General features: G+C 36.3%; 2 protein-coding genes and 1 pseudogene across 2 annotated transcripts in view; 1 reads left to right on the top strand and 2 right to left on the bottom strand.

The window, feature by feature from the left end:
- Positions 1-8272, bottom strand: part of COMMD1 (copper metabolism domain containing 1) — a 112739-nt gene extending 104467 nt beyond the window's left edge. Inside the window, exons 1-5 of the mRNA XM_016163026.2 lie at positions 8097-8272; positions 6786-6853; positions 6375-6494; positions 5409-5477; positions 1329-1525 (exon numbers count right to left, since the gene is read on the bottom strand). Of these exons, the coding sequence (XP_016018512.2) occupies positions 1329-1525; positions 5409-5477; positions 6375-6494; positions 6786-6853; positions 8097-8272 (630 nt within the window). The remainder of the gene's footprint in view (positions 1-1328; positions 1526-5408; positions 5478-6374; positions 6495-6785; positions 6854-8096) is intronic.
- On the bottom strand, positions 3887-4005 carry LOC118606140 (annotated as a pseudogene).
- Positions 8130-20847, top strand: CCT4 (chaperonin containing TCP1 subunit 4). The gene is made up of 14 exons (XM_016163029.2): positions 8130-8397; positions 11503-11555; positions 12639-12728; positions 13626-13734; positions 14262-14404; positions 15451-15572; positions 15936-16068; positions 16940-17079; positions 18087-18183; positions 18269-18379; positions 18489-18619; positions 18745-18979; positions 20296-20409; positions 20642-20847. The coding sequence occupies exons 1-14, from the start codon at positions 8271-8273 to the stop codon at positions 20654-20656; spliced, it is 1620 nt and encodes a 539-aa protein (XP_016018515.1). The 5' UTR covers positions 8130-8270; the 3' UTR covers positions 20657-20847.
- The last annotated feature ends 959 nt before the right edge of the window (positions 20848-21806 follow it).

The following is a 21806-nucleotide window of genomic DNA, read 5'->3' as shown; positions in this document are numbered from 1 at the left end:
ACCAAACACCTCAAAAACCCAAGTAAGATGTCAAATTCTCTAGAGAACCTTTTCTGAAGGTTTCAAAGAGTAAGATTTGATAGAAATAGAAGGCATTCATAAGTGATTTCTGATAGCAAGTAAAATTACTTACTTTTTCTAGAATCACAGGTGAGATATTACCTTTTACACTTCCACAAGACAATCCATTTGTTTTCTGTGAAATAATTGCTTTGGGGTTTTTTTGCTGGATTCAAATCCTATCAACAAAGGCAGTTTTAAAAATAAAAACAGAACTGCCTTTTTAGAGCATAAGCAGTGTTGAAATAGAGTGCAAACGCGGATGAAATTTCAAAATTGAATTTAATCGAAGTGTGATTTTAGATTAACTGTTTAGACTACCTGAGCCTGTTTCCCAATCTTTAAAATGGGTGTCCACCATGTAAGGTTTTTGCAAGAAACCAATTAAATAAAATGTAAAACATCTAGTACAGTTCCTAACACATAGCAGGCCCACAAAAATCGAAAATCATTTTACAGTCTACTTCTAGAGTACACTTTGGCACTAGATTCATTTCAATGACCAGTTCTCAGTATAAACCAGTGTTGTCCGATACAGTTGCCAAAAGTCGTGTTACTGAGCGATCACTGCGCATTTGAAATGTAGCTAGTCCGAATCGAGATGTGATTTAATTGTAAAATACACACTATATTTCAAAAACTTAGTGGAAAGAAATAACATATCTTAATAGTGCATATTGATTAGGTGTAGAGATAATACTTTTGGATATATTGGGTTAAATAATATATCTTAAAATTAACTTCACCTGTTTCTTTTTACTTTTTTGATGTGGCTACTAGAAATTATTTAATTATATTTTTAACTCTTATTACATTTCTATTGGGCAGGCTGACTTTGACCTCAAGCAGGTAAATCTGATCTCTTAACCATACAGTGGACTACTTGACAGGGGTTCTGTAAGCGCCAATCACCCCTTATCCCAGCTCACTTTAACACTCCCCACTTCCGCTCTTGATTTTTAAAAGTATAGAGCGCACAGATCCGCCCAGGCAACTCGAAATTGTTACCTACACAACGACGGAAAAGTATCTTGGGAAAATACCCAGATTCCTCTCTGGTGGGTGTCGGTCAACTGCTGGGGGTACTGGGAGCTTAAGCAGAAAGCGGTCCCCCTTAAGAAAATGAGAAGAGAAGACAAAGCGAGTGCCCAGATTCTGAAGGAGCGTAATGTGGAGCTCATAGAGCAGGGGTCTGAGGAGGAAAGCCTTTTCACCAGTATGAGGGAGGGGGGTAAAAGCCCCGGCGGCGGCTGCAGGGGGCGCGGTACCTTAAGAATCCCCCTCATCTTCGCCAGAAAGGGGCGAAACTCCTCGAGTGGAACTTCCGGATAGAGCTGGCTCTGCAGCAGCTCCTCGGTGATACCCGAATGCCCGTGGAAAGCTTCCTGGGCCAGGCCGTTCAGCAGCCCACTCAGGGGTTTGCAGCTTTCGAGCTCGCCTGCCATTGTCAGCGGAGGCCCCGCCCCTCAACAGCTGAGCGCAGCCGGCCACGGCAGCCTAAATGGGCCTAAATTGCCCTGGCAGAGGCGCGCTAGGAAAGTAGTAAAGTACTACCAGGAGTTGTTGACAGCTGCCAGATTTGCTTTACAAAACCATTCCCCTTAGGTTGCCAGCACTGAACTGTCCATTCAGTTCCAGAAAGATCACTTTGCTTCAGCTGATTTCCTTCATCACTCCATGGCCCACTTAATGGAAAGAACATTTGGTGGAGATCACTTGAGATGGGGCAGCATCCTATAAAAGTGGCAGTTTAAATTTTGGTTGGCTGCACTCATTCCAGGCCTTGCCTGCCAATACGTGAACTGAATAGGATTTATTACTTATATCTAATCTCTGCTTAATCCTTACCTGTCCACCTTCCGTCCAAGAAAATTTAAACTGTCCCCTGATGACATAATGTGTTTGCTTCAGATTGTTATTTGCCCTTTTATGTACATGTGGCTTGCTTTCTTGCTAGATCAATGGCTCTGACCTAATGATTTCCATAACAAATATTTTGTCAACACCTTCTTTACTATCCTGAAATGAAATGCATAGATAATATAATTGCCTACCCATATGATTTCAATATATTATTCACCCATAAAAAGGAATGAGGTACTAACACATGCTACAACATGAATGAACCTTAAAAACATGCTAAGTAAAAAAGACACACAAAAAGCTAGCTATTATATGATGCCATTCATATAAAAAGTCCAGAATAAGCTAATCTGTAGAAACGGAAGGTAGATTAATGGTTGCCAGAGGAAGGGGAATGGAGATAATAAGTACCAGATTTCTTTTGAGAGGGTGATGAAAATGTTCTAGAATTAAATAGTGGTTATGATTGCATGATTTTGTGAATATACTAAAACCCACTTGGGTTTTAGAATGGTTAATTGTACACTTTAAAGGATGAATTTCACAGTATGTAAATTATATCTCAATTTAAAAATCAAGATAATGACCTAATTGTAATTTAGGATAAAAATAAAAATGAAAGTAATTTATAATGTATATATTTCAATGTGTATATGGGCACAACTACACTAGGTGGCTAGGAGACTTGCAGCAGCCTGATGCCTGTGTCTTTATGTAGAACCAGGTATGCTGTATTGATGACCAGAGAGTGAGGAGAGAATGAGAGAAGAGAGAGAGAGAGCAATTGCTACTGGTTCTGAAATGTAAACAATGGTTGGTAAAGTTCAAAACAAAAAACCTTCTTTCCTCACTTTACCCAGTAATTGCAAACCCAAAATGTTCTGTGTATTTCAAAGCCATGTTAAAAATACACTGTGTACTTTCTTCAATTTAAAAATATTAATACTTAGTTAAAAAAAAGAGAAAGATGCAATTCTACTCTCGAGATATGCATAGATTTTTCTTTTATGCAAAAGGATGGTGACCAGATGCTTTCTCCACAAGGCTTAAGAACTCAATTTGCCATTTTATTACTGAGATCAAATCTAGTATTCTTCATGTTAAAAAAAGAAATGGAAACTTATTTAACTTTCTAAAATGTTATATAATAAAAAAGTTCAGATCCAAAAATAAAAAAAAAGACACCGTGTTCACATGTATGCCAGAGTTAGATTCAGGCTCAGACAATAACAAATAAGTAGATTTTTCACCTACATAATGTCCCCTGCATGGCAGGATGCCTTATATCTCTGGCCCCTGTCCAGTCTGGGCCATTCCTTCCCTTACATTATTGTGAGAACTGAAATACCCCTTTCCAAGTAGTATGACCTTGTGGCACTGTTGAGAGTCACTGATCTGGACTGCTCTAATTGATATTTACCTAGTGTTTGCATGAAGTCAAGAGGCATTCTTTATAATAGGAAAGATATAAGATATTTCTTTCCCTAAAGGAATTAATTTTCTAAAAGGCAAATTCAGAGATGCTTTTATAGCTCCAAGAAAAGCAAACCTAGACATAAACTATATATCATGTTCAGCGTACCTACAGGAGTTGCAGAGACTGGTTGACGTGGTGGAAAAATAGAAAGGTTGTAAGCGGGAACAGCACAGTTAAGCACATGACTTCCAAATTACCCACCGAAAAGGCTTTATTCATTTATTTCCATGAAACCTTAATAACACTGACTGATATTTATTCATGATCTTTGTCATTTGATACATGAAAAATATAATCTTACTGCTTTAACTTGTATTTCTTAAATTTTGAGAGTGAATAGTTTCTTTTATATTTATTGGCTGTTGTATTTCTTCCTATTTTCTTGACAACTTTCTATACGAGATTCTGTCACTTCAGTGATTTCTAAAAGCTCTTTATACATTAGGAATATGAATGCCACCAATATTGTAATTGTTGTTTTCTTAACACCTACAGCACCTGGTATTCCTAAATGGTCTCCCGTCCAAGTACTAACCAGGCCCCACCCTGCTTAGCTTCCAAGATCAGACAAGATCAGACACATGCAGGGTGGCATGGCCATAGACATCTATATTATAATGTTTTTGGGGGGGTTATATAGCTGAATCTATCAACTTGCATGAAAAAAGTCTGAAAAGTTATTCACCAACATGGTTATAGAGTTTATCTCTGAGTAATTGAGGATGGTTTATATTTTCTTCTTTCTGCTTACTTGATTTTTCTAAATATCTACACTATACATGTAATACTATTGCAATAAAAAGTTATGTAGCTAGAGCAATTAGGCAAGAGAAAAAAACAAAAGGCATCCAAATAATGAATGAAGAAGTCAAATTGTTATTTATTTATTTATTTATTTACTTACTTATTTATCGTGCGAGGCAACCCTTGGTTTTGACCTCACAGATTGCAAGGAATTTGTCAGCTTACAATCCCTTATTTTTGGATTTTTCATGCCTACAGCACCTAGTCTTCCTAGGTGGGCTCTCATCCAAGTACTAACCATGCCCAACTCTGCTTAACTTCCGAGATCAGATGGGCTAGGACTTGTTCAGGGTAGCATGGCTGAGAACAAATTGTTACTTTTTGCTGATGACATGATTCTCTATACAGAAAACCTTAAAGACTCTACTAAAAATCTATTGAAATAATAAACAAAGTTTCGAGATACAAAATCAATGTTCAAAAATCCTTAACATTCCTGTATTCTAATAATGAATTTTCAGAAAAAAAAAATGAAAAGAATAATTCCTTTTGCAATTGCAACAAAAAGAATAAAATACCTAGGAATAAACCTAACAAAGCATATGAAGGAACTGTACACTGAAAACTATAAGACATTATTAAAAGAAATTGAAGAAATGCAAAGAAATGGAAAGATATTCCATGTTCTTGCATTAGAAGAATCAACATAGTTCTGGAAGGCACCAACTTTAACCTACGTTAAGAACCCCACTCTTGTTTACCCTGCTTTTCTTGATTATCGCTCCGTAACTGCCATTCCCGACATCTTTCTTTTGTTTTTGCTGAAAATGATATATAAATTGGAGTTCTAAGCCACTGCTTTGAGTTACTCATTTTTCTCTGGGTATCTCACATGTATAAATGAGGTATACATGTTAATAAACTTGTTTTTCTCATTAATCTGTCTTCTGTTACATGGGTTCTAGCCAAGAAATAAGAAAGTTACAGGAAAAATTATTTTTTTCTTCTTCTATGTAAATAAATGACTAAAAAACAATGAACTAAGGGATGTTACTACTTAGGACCTAGAAATAACTATCAGATTTGGTGGTGGAAGAAAGAAAAATTGATTAATTCAGCTTCAGTAGATCAAGGACAGGCTTAATAGTGAATGGTGAATGGCACTGGAGGAAGTAATTGAGAGTAATGTAGGGCAGAGGCAAGAGAATTAAAATGTTAAATCAAGCTACATTTAGAGACTGCAATATGCTGATCAGCTATGTACCAGTCCAGGAGGACACCTGTAGAACAAAGGATGATTTCTGCTGGATGGCTAACAACCCATTTCCCACACCTGTGGAAGGGGAAACAGGAAAAACTATATAAGTTGCTGCAATACACAAAATAAAGTTGTTCATTCCCTATGGCTAGAACCATAGGGAACCTGTGGATTAAAGGCTAGGAACTGTCAGCAGGCCTTTCACACTACATATTACTTTTTGATGCTACATAGTCTTCCCCTTCCCCTTCCCCTTCCTCACTATATGCCCATATCAAAGGAAATGAATAAACAAAGTCTTTAATCTGTACCTCACAGGAACTAAAGAATGATGTATGATGTATAAACTGAATGCCCTGAACACTCTGGGTCCCGATCACTACTTTTACTCTTATTCATTCTCTCCGTCCCTCTCAGTGTTTTTCTCTCAATACTCTACTCTGTCTCACTGTTCTGTCTCTCAGACTCTCTCACTCTCTGCCTCTAAGAGAAGACTGCACTCTGTCTGTTGAGTGTTACCTCTTTTTTAATAAACTTTCCCTTTGACTCTAACTTTGGGGTGTATGTTTAATTCTTTCCACACTCTCCACCAAAGGACACTCTTCTTCTCTCAGTGCAGGGCTTGGTCTACCACTCTTCCCATTCAGGGAAATTTGTCCATCCTGCATCTAAAGGACATGATCACTGGTTGGCCTGCAAGTTCGATCCAGGCAATCAGAGGCTCCTCACCCCTTCCCCTGTCCTTGGAAAGTATGTTCTGCCTACCATTCTCACAAATAGGAGCTGTTCCAAGGACAAAGCCTTGAGAATAAGGTGTTGAGACCATCTGGACCATATACATGACTGAGTCCAGTTAAGGTCTCTATATAAACTTTGAGATTCTGGTGGCAGGTGCAGAAATCTACCTGTCTTGTGATCACCCAAGACAAGCCTCAAAAATAAGTTATCTTGCTTATTATAGATGCCACTTACCTATCTGTAGTGGTCTGCCTCTTTCATTGGTTTCTCCCTGCTCTCCTTTTTGGAAGGGCAGGTTGCTGGTTTCAGAATTCACCCAGGAAAGCTCCTCAGGTGGCAAACCAACTAACAGCCCTACATGTTGCAGGGGAAATATCATGTCCTTATGGAGGGAGGCATGAAATAGTGGTGAAACCCATAGTGTAATGATGGGATTCAGGACACATTACCCTAAAAATATGGCACCGTGGCATATTGAATATTTGAAAGAACACGAGAAACAGAATTTGAAAAATGACAGGTACAAGGATTCTGACTTCTACCCTGAAAAAGATCATAAAACCCTCATGTGAGAGGTGTCCTCCCTATACAGAGAGGATTCTTATCTCCAAAGGCAGAGGAAAGCCAAGAGAAATCTGAACAAACAGGCCTTGCTAAGTTTTCCCACTTTATCCTTTTGTCCCATCACATTTTCCCACCACTCCTCATCAAATCTAGTAAAAAACACTCAGGTTTAACCACTATTTCAGATGTTCATTTTCTTATCAGGGCCCCTATGTTACATAGAACTTAAATCTGTATGTTCTTCTCTTGCTAATGTCTTTTGTTAAAAAAATCCTAGCTGAGAACCTAGAAGGGTAGAAGGAAAATGGTATTTTCCTATTCTACAGTTGCAAGGGTGGAATAAGGAGCCTAGGGGTATAAACCTGAAAAGACAAATAAGGTAGAGACAGAGTTTACACATTATGCCAATTTTCATACTTGGTCTTTGAGGAGTTACTGAGGGATTTTAAGCAAGTGCGTAATAGCAACAGATTTAAGTTTTTAAAAGATTCCTGTGCTGGCAGGGAGGCAAAGGAACTGGAGGAGCATGGGAGACCAAAAGCTAGACTATCACATACTCAAATAGATGATGATGTGGGTTTGATCTAAGGCAGTGGCACTTAGGATAGAGAATATGAGATGAAGGCGGTATAATCAGACTTTGGAGGAGGAAAGAAAATAAAAGGAATGAAAAAGCTTCGCTTGCCTTTCGACAACAAAAAAAAGATAAGGCACCTATTTCATAGTATTGTGAGGATTAAACGAACTAAAACGTGTAAAAGGGTTTTAGCACTGTGCTGAATGATTGGTATTAAAATGCTTAGGCTCCCTAAGAGCCCGTGGCTACGTTATATAGAAGAAACTAGTGTAAAGCAAGGCCGTTGTACTAACTAGTGAAGCAGTTGAGATTTCCCAGGCAATCATAGCTCCAAAATTTAAGATTATCTGGTATTCAAAGAAGGTGTATTTGAATCTGTTACTACTCGGTATCAACCAATAGGAGACAATCAATTCCTATACTACAAGCAAAAGAAACCAGACACCCATCCCAAATCTCTTTTACTCCGTTTCAAAATGAATTTAAAAATCAATGTAAAACAGGTACACACAGTCAGGAATAACTTGGCTAAACCCCCATGTGCTGTGGAGTAACTCCAAGCACACAACACCTAGCTGTCGCGTCTCGTTGGAATTAACGTAAGGGACCTCACAGCCGAGCTCCGAGTAGTGGGAGATGTGGGTGTCCCAACATCCGCCTTTAAAAGAGCGTGTTGTCCTTTCTGGCTCGCAAGAATCCGTCCCGTAGTGGCCTTGTCTCAGACCCCTTAGCGCCTGAGGTCACCATCCCCGCAAGCCTCGAATTCCCCGGCACATTCCCTCGCCTGGCGCGCGGCGGGCAGCCTTCTACGTCACGCCAGCACCGCGCAGCCAGGCAGGACCCCTTCCCCGACGACTCCTCCTCCCGGAGCCGGCGCCGCTTTCTGGAAGGTTCGTGAAGGCGTTGGGCGCGTACCGTTACTCCGCGACGGGCCGGAATCCGCGTCCATCCGTCGTTCCCGAGCCCACGGAGAACCACCCCAATTTGCCATGCCCGAGAATGTGGCACTCCGCAGCGGGGCGCCCGCTGGGGCTGCCGGCAGCCGCAGCAAAAGCGCCTATCAGGACCGCGATAAGCCGGCCCAGATCCGCTTCAGCAACATCTCCGCGGCCAAAGGTATCGCTTCCGCGTCTGACTCGCGCGTGGCCCTGTGGGGTCGAGCTCTGCTCTCCCACCCTGGGTGGGCATGGCTGACTTCTGTTCCTTCAGATGATCCCTTCTTGTCCTTCAGTAAAGCAGCTCTGTGAAGGGAACCTTACTGTGTTCTGCCGGTAATTCCCGACCCCAAGGATGGAGGCCTTCAGATTGACCCATTCTAAGTCCTAGACTTCCATAGTTTTTCATTGGGACACTCATCACACTTAACCAGAAAACAGTCGAGGCCCACATGCAGCGGTCCCTTAGGTTCTGACAATTTAGTGCTGTCGCTTCTTATTAGTTTCACTAGTAAAATGTTTGCACAATATTTTTCAGTTCTTTTGTTCTTATAAAAATACCATTTAAATAAGCTTCCCGCGCGGCACAATTTTTGAAAACGAATTTGGTATACTCTTCGTGCTTAAATTGGGGCGAGGCCCAATTGGAGGACAGACCCGCCTTGTTTAAGAATTATAGATAGCTATATTGTGCTTTTATGCCCTCTGCATGTGCAGCCAAACACAGGCAAATCAAGAAACATGGACGGTTTGCTGTTTTGTTTTTGTATTTTGTAAAACACTTTCGTGCATGGTAGAAATCAAGACCCATTTCGTTCTCTTTTTCCATAACTTTGTGACCTTTAATCTCTAGCCAAGGTTTCCTTACCTATAAAATTGAGGGAAATGTTCGCTTTTTTTTTTTTTTTTTTAAATAAAGTCGTGAGGAGAGAAATTGAGTTGGAGTCTGGAAGGAAAAGTGAGAAATTAAGACTTAGCAATCTTAGCTGTGGTGTATATTGAGTACAGTTAAAATTTAATTCGGATTAGAGAATAAGATGCATGAAGGAGTGACAAGTGAGATTGGAAGGGCAGGGTGGGATAAAATTTTGAAAGGCCTGGTGTCCTGGAAAGGATTTGGCATAACCCCTACAGCTAGAGATTATTCTTCAGTAGAATGAGGGTAATAGCTAATTTGTAGGGTGTCTGTGAGAATTAAATAAGAAAGCATATAAAGAGCCATGTATATAAAATACAGCCTTAAAAATATTCAAGGTTATTAGCCCAAGAGACTGAGGGTGTGATGAAGCTAAAAGAAATCCATACAGCTAGTCTTGGAATAACGTCTTCAACGTGGTTTCTTTATGTTGTTGATAAGATGCCTTAGGAACTTAACCCTGTTTTTCTCAATTATCCTATGGTAAAAATTGGTTTCGATGTTTGTCATTTGGCCACAATTCTGAGAGCCTATTGATGTCATTAAGTCAGAACTTAATATGCACTGGAGGAAGAAGGATGGTAGAATAAAAGAGAATGGGTTCTATTTTGGGCCTAATGAGTTGGAGAGATCAGAAGGACCAGATGGGCAGATTTAGGAGTCATTGGAAAGTTAAGGAGAGAATACACCTGGAAATGAAGATTTGGTAGATAGTTATCTAAGGAACTTGGTGGAAGCTTAGATTTATTACATCAGAAACAAGATGTTAAATTCTTGGGCCATCTGGAGGGCCAAAAAAATCTATATAGTATGGGTAGGTTTTCAACAAACAAGATACAGAATGGAAAGTTTACTCTGGTAACCTTTGAAACAGCTTTGAACAGCAGATTGAAACTGGACAAGGGAGGTATGCATGTAGGAAGGAGAGGCCACCTAAAAGTTATCTATGAACCCGACCCTTTTAAGTGAGGAGAGCTCACAGAGCCAAGGGACACAGCTAGTCCTTCCAAGTTGTCAGACAAAACCCTTCAAACTAATCAAGAAAAACTGCTGCCTTACGCATCTTTAGTTTAATTGGGGGAGCCAGTTTTTTATTATGATGCTACTAGAAGAGAGATAATAATAGTACCATTGGTTGATGATACAAAAAACCATACACACATGTAGTAGTTGTACTAGTATTATTCAGTATGAGCCATTTAACAGGTGATGCTCTGTGCCACATAGCATGCAGACATTTTTGGAGATGTAAGCAGTCTAAAATCTTTTTATTTTTTGGATTGTGTATATCTTTCTAGGGTTCGTGTAGTTGAATGTAAGGGCATTCTTAAAGTGAATTGGTCAGCTCGTAGAATCATAGCCATAGGGGTCCACTAAAATTGCCTAAAAGGGTAATAATGTTTACTGGGTAATTAGGAACTGCAGCCCAAACCATGAAATAGTTCATTGGAAAACAATTTTTAAATTATACCAAATATTTTCTTTTGGCCTCTAAGACTATCATTGTTCGCACGGTATAGGAGAAAGCATGCTAGTTGTGAAGCACACAAAAAATGATTAGGGCACAATCTCAGCCTTGTGTACATGGAGTTCGAGATGATATGTGAAAGGGGAAGATTAATCATTTGTTCTGGACTTGTCAAAGAAAAGGAATGGAGTATTGTTCATCAATTTCAGTTTCTCTTAGAAAAGAATAAGTGGACTAATGAAATAAAAACATTCTCACGGACAGATAATAAGAATAAGAACTTTGGAATGGTAGACTCTATATCCAGAGGTGTTTCATAACATACTGATAATGACTGAAAGCTATGATTTTAGTTTTGTTTTTTTAGTTAATGTTTGGTTTTGTTTGTTTGTTGTGGAGGGGGGATCAAAGAGTGTGTTTTTTGTTTTTACCATGGGCCATCTATATACCAGCTTCACATTAGTAAACAAGTCTTGGCCCTCAGAAATTATACTCTATCTAGTTAGGGGAGACAGAGTAAATCATTAGTATAGTAGGAGGTCTAGCCGGTCCTGTTGCTGCTTCCCTTATTTTAAAGAATGGAGAAAAGAATCCTCAATCAGAGCTAGATTGTACCATTTTGATACTTAAAGGAAGATTAAATAAATCCTCAAAATTTATTCTGCCATAGGCACAGCATAAATACTACGTATAGTGAATTTAACAACAAAACATGACGTATATGTCATAGAATTAAAGGAGTAAATTATTCTGTTTCCATTAGATTATTATTAAACAATGAATTTTTGTTAGTGGACACTGAATGATTCTACACTCTATCCTAATAAGGACAAAATGATCTTTTGAGAAGATAAATCCTTTGTTCTTTAAAGAGTCTTGATTTCTGTTTCTTCCTTTTACAGCTGTTGCTGATGCTATTAGAACAAGCCTTGGACCAAAAGGAATGGATAAAATGGTAAAAATTAAGTTATTATTTATTGAATGCTACTGTCCACACTGCAAGATCTCAATAGAGAGTTAATGCTGTTTAAAAAGTAAAGCATTAGAAAGGCACTTCGAGAATTCAGAATAGTGATAGATTACTTGAAGGTGAACAGGACTTAATAATAATTCGTATTTTGTTTGTTTAATGCTTTTTAAACAATGAAAGTATATACACAAACGTAGTTATTTGTTGTGTAGTTAGAAAGTAAAGCTAGATGCAAGGGCTTAAGTTCTCTGCTCCTTATTGATATAACTCTGGCCTGACTCGTAGGTCTGTGGGATTTCAACTCTCCTAGCATTGTTGACTGGCAGCATAAAATAGATACATTATAATGACTTTTAAATAATATACCCTCAAATTCGGTGTTAGTTAACTTCCAAAATGAGAGGTAAGGAAACAACGTGGAGGATTGTCTGGATGATAATACAGATCATTATTCTTTTGGCTATTTTAATGCTCTCCTTGCTCATAATGCTTTTCACTTTTTGCCTTTTGCTGAAGATACTAAGAAATAAGTTACCATGTTGACTAAAGAATTGTGTTCACCACTTTATGTAAGTTAAGTAAATGTCTAATCACTATGTTGTGCACCTGAAACTATATCGTATGTCAACTATAATTGAAATATTTTTTAGTTATATTAAAAAAAATAGCTAATATTCAGTTAAAAAAAATAAGTTGTATTCACCACATTCATAGTGCTGTCTTTGGAGGCCATGGTATTATTTATTATTGATACAAACCCAGGAATGAGTGACTACTTATAGTATTTTTTCTACCTTTTTTTCTTGTTTGGATTCCTTTTCTTTGACACAGATAAATAGCTGTAACAAAGCCAGCTCTTTGCTTGTAAAGTTGTACTGTTATGCATATTCTTAATCATACTAATGTAAGGGAGGAAAGTTTGAAATTAAGCACGGTTGTAAGCTATGCAAACAAATTAACTTCTCTACCAAATATTAAAATTAGTAGATCTTTTAGGGTGTCATGTTAATGCTGGGTAAAGAAAACAAAATTTTTGAAATCACAGCTTAAAAAAATATTTTTTTACAGATTCAAGATGGAAAAGGTGATGTGACCATTACAAACGATGGTGCCACCATTCTGAAACAAATGCAAGTGTTACATCCAGCAGCCAGAATGGTAAGTGTAATTTTAGATGAGGTGTTCTATTTTTTAAGTATATGGTTTGATATTTGGTAAACAGTTAAGTTTTATTTGATCAGGCGATATTATGTAAGCATTGTGCATTTTTTTTATTAGGCTAAACAGGCATATTTTTAGGATACATTGTGTGCCTAGCATTGTGTTTTTCAGTGCAAGGTCCCTGTCCTTGTCCATAGGAATGTGTCTTACAGTTGGGGAAAGCAGAGTTAAAAACATGAAATGGCACAAATTATTAGTTCAGTGAGAGTTGGAAGAGAACAAAAGAATTTTAAATTATTTTGTGTGCAAAATCATGTCTCTAAACTTACAGTCATGTTTATTAAAAACAACTGAATTCAACTAAGAGTCATAACTCCAGTGTCAAGTGAGAAGTCACCATATCAGCAAAATAAAATTCCTATCTATTAAAAAGTCCTCTTTAATTATTTAAACATAACATTTAAAAATGAGTCAAATAATGCTTATACAAGGTCTGTTCAGATAACTTGGCAAAGGACTACAAACTGATTCTCTACTGTCATCTGGAATGCCCCATTTCATAGCTTCCAAGTCTACGGTGTACCTGTGGTACCACATTTAGGCCTTTTTGACAGAAAGCAAAAATTTACCTACAGTCTAAACCAGAAGTCATAACATAGATTCTTAATAGAGAATATAAGTAGAATTTTATGTACCACAAATATATCAGTTATCATTTTTGAATGAAACCCAAGATAGACAACACATTAAAAATCAAGAATTATATTGAATCTTAGTGTTGATGATAATCAGATTGTGACACTGATACAAAAGTCATTTGTTTTATATTTGAATTAGATGTTACTGGATTCTCACATTTCTTATTAAATAACTTAGCATATTCTGTTGACTTAGCTGGTGGAGCTGTCTAAGGCACAAGATATAGAAGCAGGAGATGGCACCACATCAGTAGTCATCATTGCTGGCTCTCTCTTAGATTCCTGTACCAAGCTGCTTCAGAAAGGTAAGTAGAACATAGAACATGCTTTATTACTGAATACAGATTTAATTTGCAAACTAATCTTTTTACTGGGAATTTTAGTTAAATTTTGCTGTGTTTATTATATGAATTAGAAAGTTGTGTTTTTGTTTGTTTATTTTTGCTTCCTTTTTGCCAACCTTCTTTTCTCATGGAACTCGACAGAATTTTGCTTTTCAAAAATAAGTGGTGGTTGTGTTACTAATCTTGGTTCATGTGAGAATGGTGATTTGGGAGAGAAAGCATGGGTTCTTGCTCTATTAAATAGTGTGACTCTAGTCACTTATACTATTTATTCTGTATGTGTATACTCTGTTCCAAATTAAATAGAAATAAATTATTAGCTATAATTAAGTTAGTTATTTAAACCATTATAGTTGTAGCTGAAGCTTAAATTAATCTATAGTTAATAATTTAAATTTTATGACTGCTTTGGAATTTTAATGAATAGAAATTTTTTCAATGTGCCCCAGAGGTAGCTTATTTAATAACTAGATTTTCACAAATGACAGGGATTCATCCAACCATCATTTCCGAGTCGTTCCAGAAGGCTTTGGAAAAGGGTATTGAAATCTTAACTGACATGTCTCGACCTGTTGAACTGAGTGACAGAGAAACTTTGTTAAATAGTGCAGCCACTTCATTGAACTCAAAGGTGAGATAAGCACTAAGTTTAAGTTTCATTAAAAACTGCAACTCTTATGCTGTGAGTTTTGTTTGATGCTGTACAGTTGATAAATGTTGTCTCAAGTGTGACTGGGTAAGTAAAGTAATTTGTATAATTGAATTCAAGTGAAATTTACTCTTTCAAGGCGTTCAGATAAATTTTATCCCCATTTTACAGGTGGGAAAATGGTCTAGCGAAGTTAACTAACTCATCCAAAACCTATTAGGGCTAGACCAAAACAGGATTATCCCATAGTCCATCTCTTCAATGTCCATGCTGTTTTTCTTAGTTATCAAATTTACAGCAGTGATGTTCTTTTAAATTTCTTGTAAACTCATGTCACTTTCTGTTTTCTATCATTCCCTGTGTCAAACACGCCCATTTTTTTCCTTGTCATCAATATATTCATTTTCTTCAAATGTTAAGTAGAGAGCTAGATAATATTAGTGATATCATTGAATGTCCCCAGAACTAATAACAGAATAGCATAATGATTACAAGCATTGGTTACAGAGTCTAGACTGCTGGGGTTCAATGCTAGCTTCATCACTTAACTGAGCTCTTGGACTATTTCAATTTATCTAAAGGTTGAATGAGTATATGAATGTAAATTGCTAAGACCACTGCCTGACATATGATAAGTGCTCAGTTAATGTTAACCACCAGCTATTTTTATCAGCCCCTCAGTATAGGGGTGCACATGTATAGCATCTGATCACAAATTCATTTTAAACAGGAAACCTCCACATAAAATTAATTTCTTGTGAATTTGCTATAGAATTGTTAATAGACTTGACATTCCCATCTATTCTATTAATAAAAGAGAAAAGCAAGCATACATTTTGTGTTCTTGGTGACAACCTGGGCTGAGACAACAATTCACATGGAATATTTTCTCATTTCCACTCTCCCTCACACCCCCACCACCACCCCAAAAAAAGTGATCAAGATTACTTCTTAAATATCTATGTCAGTAAAGAACTAAGACTTTTTTTTATTGTGAAGCTGACTTTTTTTTTTTTTTTTAATTCTAGGTTGTCTCTCAATATTCAAGTCTGCTTTCTCCAATGAGTGTAAATGCAGTGATGAAAGTGATTGACCCAGCCACAGCTACTAGTGTAGATCTCAGAGATATTAAAATAGTTAAGAAACTTGGGTAAGCATTTCTAATTATAACTCTAATTAATAAAAATTAATTTCAAAAGTAAAGTTAAGCTATTTCCGTAAATGAGCTTAAATGAAGCTTAAATAAAAAATACCTGTATGAAAGGCACAAAGCTTTCTTCTTTTGGTTTTGTTTTCATGAGAGCTTGTACGAATGTGGGAATCTCAAGAATTTCTTTATATTCCCTTATGGTGACAGGGCAGTAGTGATCAAAGAGGTTCAGGAATGGGACACAAATGTGAGGCTGAAGCACATTTTATTGGACTGGTGATTTTTAATATGTTAGCAATCTGTTAAACTCACAGATTTTTACCCTCTGTTAACTATGCCCTACCTTGTTTTCTTTTTTCTTAGTGGGACAATTGATGACTGTGAGTTGGTGGAAGGGCTGGTTCTCACTCAAAAGGTGGCAAATTCTGGCATAACCAGAGTTGAAAAGGCTAAAATTGGGCTTATTCAGTTTTGCTTATCTGCTCCCAAAACAGATGTAAGTAGAACCAAATGAAATTGGTTCCTTGTTCATATGTTTTAATTTTCTAATACCTCAGGTGTTCATTATTATAAAAAATAGAAAATACTGATACTAGTGATAAAAAGCATCCATTTCAAATGAATTAGTAAAGTTGAGACAAACGTAGGAATTACTGGATCCAAATATGACATCTATAGCCTCAGTTGGCTATTCATTGAAATTAAGCATTGCTTTACTTTATAAATAAAGACAAAGGATATGTGTGTAATAATAAAAGTAGGGTATGGAAAATTATAAGTGGAATTTCTAGATCCTTTCTAGCTTCTGAGAACAGAAATCTTCACCAAACCTACAGTAGCAGGCAGATCTTTTGTCCTACATTTGCCCAAAGGAAACTTTAAGATTTCTCCTTTTATATTGCATTGGCATATAGGTTTCCTGTTTAGTCATTTGTTTCCCTCAGGTTTAACCCATAAAAAATTAATGTTCTAGGTCTTTGATGTAAACAAAATATGTCCGTGTTACCTTCTTTCAGCATTCCAATTTGTGTAACAAGGCATGAAGTAATGATGCAGGTGAAATTATTTCAGTACTATATTTGAAGAGAATTGGCATATTCAGAAAATATTATTTTACATTTTTTGATTATCAAAAATGTTCTTACAGTGTGTGTGTATCTCTATGACAGCAAGGTGTATAAATTAAAATAAAAGACCTGAATTAAGGTTGGGGTATATTCATCTTTCCAGACCTTTTCTATGCATATCTATGTATAATTTCGTCGTCTTTGGTATGATTTAGAATTTACAGTATGTTTTCATTAAAAGTCTTTTTCACTTTAAAACTCCTACAATGCAAATTATTATGATGTTCTTTTTCTAAACAGATGGATAATCAAATAGTAGTTTCTGACTATGTCCAGATGGACCGAGTGCTGCGAGAGGAGAGATCCTATATTCTAAACTTAGTGAAGCAAATTAAAAAAACGGGATGCAATGTTCTTCTCATACAGAAGTCTATTCTAAGGTGTGGAGCTATTTTATTTCCTTCACCTCTTAATAATAATCGATTTTGGATCACCTCTAGCAATTTTTAAAGAAATATTTGAGATACGTAAACCACTAGACATCTAATGAGTGCATTTGGGGGCATTTGTTCAGATAAGTACTCTAAAATGGGTTCTCTTCCCATCGTGATAATTTAAGTGTGGGGTATATAATCTTTCTAGGTCAAGATCCTAAATATCAAATAAATGCTTTATTTTTAAAAAGCTAAGTTTGGTCTAAAATTAATTAGCTAGCTAAAAGAGACATTTAAGGGCCTGTGCAGTTGCTTACCTTGAAATTTAAAAGCTTTTTGAGGGGAGAATAGTAGATAGTTCATTATTGAAAGAATCTCCAAAGTTTGTTCTCCCCCTTTTTTTTATTGTTTTCTTTTAATAGGTAGACACATTCCCGTGTACTCTTTTTTAATGTTATGCCAAAAAGTATTGTGAATGCTCATTTTATATAGAAACCGTGATGAAGAGTTGGAATATCTGGTTCTCGCCCCAAGTCATATAATAATAGCTAATAACCTTGAGTAAATTGCTTTCAAAATTCAGTTGGCTTTATCTGTAAAACAGGGATAGTAATTAATATTCACCCTTCTGATATCACAGAGCTGTCAGGATCAGTCCAGATAATTTGTGGGAAAGTATAACATTTTGGTCTTGAATTAGTCATACTTCATTCTAAATTCAGGAAGTACCAATAAAGTTTAATTAGAGATACACTCATTTAGTATTTAAAAAACGACATAATTATTATGTTTTACAAATAGTGTCATTGGAGTATGTTTTAATATCTATTGGAAATCTTAAAGATTCTGAGCTTACAAATGTGTTAAGCTAATATTTAAAGCATCTCTTCCACAAATAATTTGCGTCATCGGTCATTTAAACAACAGTAAAATAAATAATGAAAACCTTCGAGTGGTTGAACAGCAAAATGTTTTAACCTAGCATTGGCATAATTACTGATTTTGTGTTTTAGAGATGCTCTTAGTGATCTTGCGTTACATTTCCTGAACAAAATGAAGATTATGGTGATTAAAGATATTGAAAGAGAAGACATTGAATTCATTTGTAAGGTAAAATATTCATAACATCTGTGTGTGTGAAAATGTCCAATAATCAAACGTTATATTAATTTGTAGATTTGACTATTTTTTCTAGACAATTGGAACCAAGCCAGTTGCTCATATTGACCAATTCACTACTGACATGCTGGGATCAGCTGAGTTAGCTGAGGAGATCAATTTAAATGGTTCTGGAAAACTACTCAAGGTAACAGTATTATAATTAAGCTTTATTTGCTTGGGTTTTTTATTTATTTTAACCTTTTGTTTATTTTAACCTTACTCCAAACACCTGATTTGAAATTTGTTTATTAAAGATTACAGGTTGTACAAGCCCTGGAAAAACAGTTACAATTGTTGTTCGTGGATCTAACAAATTGGTGATTGAAGAAGCTGAGCGCTCCATTCATGATGCCCTATGTGTCATTCGCTGTTTAGTGAAGAAGAGGTAATATAAACTAAGTAACAGAATGTTAAAACTTGTATATTTTGACTTTTTAAGGTATAAATAGTAAATTGTTTAAAGTAGCTTTCTCTAGGATAAAGTAAGCTAAAAATGTTTGTGAATTTCAGAGCTCTTATTGCAGGAGGTGGTGCTCCAGAAATAGAGTTGGCCCTACGGTTAACTGAATATTCACGAACATTGAGTGGTATGGAATCCTACTGCGTTCGTGCTTTTGCAGATGCTATGGAAGTCATTCCATCTACATTAGCTGAAAATGCTGGCCTGAATCCCATTTCTACGGTAACAGAACTAAGAAACCGGCATGCCCAAGGAGAAAAAACTACAGGCATTAATGTTCGAAAGGTAATAATTTAATCTTTATTGCAGAAAAGGTTAATAAATTTTAATCTTCATAATTGTCTCTTGAGTGACAAGGTTTGTAATTAAAAGTGATCTTGGATTTAAATATGAGACCTACAGGTTCATTGAGAATGAAGATGATGCCTTAAGTGAAAAGTATTATTTGTTCATTAATTCTGCCACATCAGTTGTGTCACTTGACAAGTTATATAGTCTGTGCTTCAGTTTTCTCAGTTGTAAGTGCAGGGACAATTAAATAGTTCTCAGGCCTGTCGTGAGGTCAAATGTATTACTAACAAGAAAGCTCTTAAAAAGATGCCTGGCATAAACACTGTAAATATTAAGTATTCCTACTCTGTGACCACCAGCCTAGTACAATCACCAAGGGTAAATACATAGAACAGTGATAATTTCCCCTTTTGTATTAATGTTTTATTACTGTCTCTTGTTATTGAAGAGAGAAGTACTTAATGGAAAAAAACAACAATCCAAGGTGATATTTTTTTAATAGTACAGAACTCTAAAGAAGGGTGCTACCTAGTTAGCAAAAGCTTTATGAAGATGCCGTTTGGGTTGGTAGGAGATAAGGAAATTTCACATGGGGAAGCAAATGGTTTACAGGTGAGAGAGACCAAGAAGTTACTAATTTTTTCTGGAGCAGAGGTTTTATGTTGGCGATACAGTGGACTTTAAGGTTGGAAAGTTCAGATAAAACCTAAAATTTGGGAGCCCTTGAGTATTGGGGCAAGTATGGGTTTTTTTAATTCAATAGTTGGAAGCCACTGAAGTTTTTTTTAACCAAGAAGCTAAGATGATGAAAAAAGTATTTTTTAAGGAGGAAAGATAGGAGATAGGGTTGCTTGTTGTGGCCATCAACAGTAATCCATGGGAGAACTAATCCTAGGATAGTGGTGATAGGAATTTCAAAGTGAGATTTGAGAGAGTTGGAAAGACAGAGTAGACCACACTTGGCCATATTCAGAATTAGGATTCAGAGATGATTTGAGCATCGAAGATCTAATCATTTTTAATCTCCATGATCCCCTACCTAATTTTTACCAGGTTATTTTTAAATTAAAGATATATACAAGTTGTTTTGGAGTTAGGATTGGGAGACTCCAGCATTAAATCATTTTTTCCAAATTTTAATTGAAATTCAACCTACAATATAGTGAAAAGCTTACTTAGTAGAGTAGTATCTTACTCTCGACTAGATCAAGGGAAAACTACATTTGTAAGGCTTTGAGTCATACTGGGAACAATGTAGTTGGTGATGTGTATAATTTCAAATACTAAAAGTAATTTGTGCTAATTTTCAGGGTGGTATTTCCAACATTTTGGAGGAACTGGTTGTCCAGCCTCTTTTGGTTTCAGTTAGTGCACTGACTCTAGCAACTGAAACTGTCCGGAGTATTCTGAAAATTGATGATGTGGTAAGTATATATAGATTGTGAAGTTTTTTACAAGGTCAGAAAGGGATTTTTTTTAGAGGTTTTGCGGGTAGGGTCTGTAAATGTTAGTTTGCTGGTCATCAAGGTAATAACAGTTCATTACAGTCTTTTTCTCACTTGTAAAATAGATGATTTGGATAATTCACTTTAATGTTTTCCATCCTTAAAGTTGTGTCGTTCACAGGTTTTGAAATTCACATTTTTCTCTTGTCAGGTAAACACTCGGTAATCTGGATAACACTGGCCAACTGGCATAATTATGGCCACTATAGTGCAGCTGGAGTAGAAGATCACTCACTGGCGTTCGTTATGTTTGGAAGAGTGTATCCTCTGTGATTTCCTGGGCCTGTTCTTCCAAGTTGGCAGTTTGAAATTTTATTGACACAATTCAATTAAAATATTAAATATTTGGTTTCAAAATGTGGACTATTTGTTATCCCTTCCCCCAGCAACATATCAGATACTCTTGAAAATTGATTCACATTTACCTGATGACTTCCTTAGGATCTTAATCCTGGATACTTTAAATGTTAATTTTTTTTAACACAAAAATAATGGCCTAATATATTTGTTGCCCTTATAAATCCAATTTACTTAAAAATATCAAAGTAATGTATATGCTTTCTGAAAAGTTAACAGTGTAGAAAGACACAGTGAAAAATGAAAGGCTTCCTCTATAACCTTAATCCCTTTTTCCAAGAATAACCATAGTTGTGTTAATTGGAATTCCTTCTACAAGTAAAAGTATGCATATATGTAGCAAATGTTATTTATACAAAAGGAAATCTTAACTGACATGTCTCGTTTCAGTGGTTTTAAACATTGCTTCTACCCTGATCAAACATCTCTCACCATGTATTGTATAAAATCTAATCTCTCTCCTCTCTTTAGCTTCTATCAGTTCTGCACACACTGTAGCTAGCGACTTCCTAAAACTTTCCAGGCACTCCATTTTGTAAAAGCTTTCACAGCTTCTGATTGCCTTTGAATAACGGCCAGATTTGAGGTGGACCATACATTGGGCCTACACAATCTGGTACCACTCTTCTGTATTTCACAAGGAGTATTATAAAAGCAACTGGGGTGCTCCACATTTGTGGAAAATTTCAGCCAACCAGTCTGAAGCTTTTTTTGTATCTAACTCAAAATAACTTATTTGGTAAATGGTAAAGTCTTAATGTGCTTAGATACCTATTTGTGGATTGTCTAAAATTTAGTAACTCAGATTATTGTCTCTTTTTAACGGATAGTAGATGCTCACTATAAGGTTTTGATTATTAGCTGTGTAAAACTAAGTGAGGTACATGCTAAAAATTTGTCAAAATACTTCTCTAATCCAAATTATTTATATTGGAACTTTTATCATTTATTCACAAAGC

This window comes from Rousettus aegyptiacus, unplaced genomic scaffold, assembly GCF_014176215.1.
Source record: "Rousettus aegyptiacus isolate mRouAeg1 unplaced genomic scaffold, mRouAeg1.p scaffold_m13_p_7, whole genome shotgun sequence".
NCBI classification, from domain to species: domain Eukaryota; kingdom Metazoa; phylum Chordata; class Mammalia; order Chiroptera; family Pteropodidae; genus Rousettus; species Rousettus aegyptiacus.
The sequence above is the reverse complement of the archived record's forward strand: the minus strand, read 5'-3'. Positions and strand labels throughout refer to the sequence as shown.

Excerpts from the sequence above, each read along its gene's own strand:
- CCT4 (XM_016163029.2), top strand. The coding sequence starts at position 8,271 with ATGCCCGAGAATGTGGCACTCCGCAGCGGGGCGCCCGCTGGGGCTGCC. Across the intron at positions 11,556-12,638 it reads CAAAAGGAATGGATAAAATG|ATTCAAGATGGAAAAGGTGA; the intron begins GTAAAAATTAAG and ends ATTTTTTTACAG. Across the intron at positions 18,380-18,488 it reads GTTCTGGAAAACTACTCAAG|ATTACAGGTTGTACAAGCCC; the intron begins GTAACAGTATTA and ends TGTTTATTAAAG.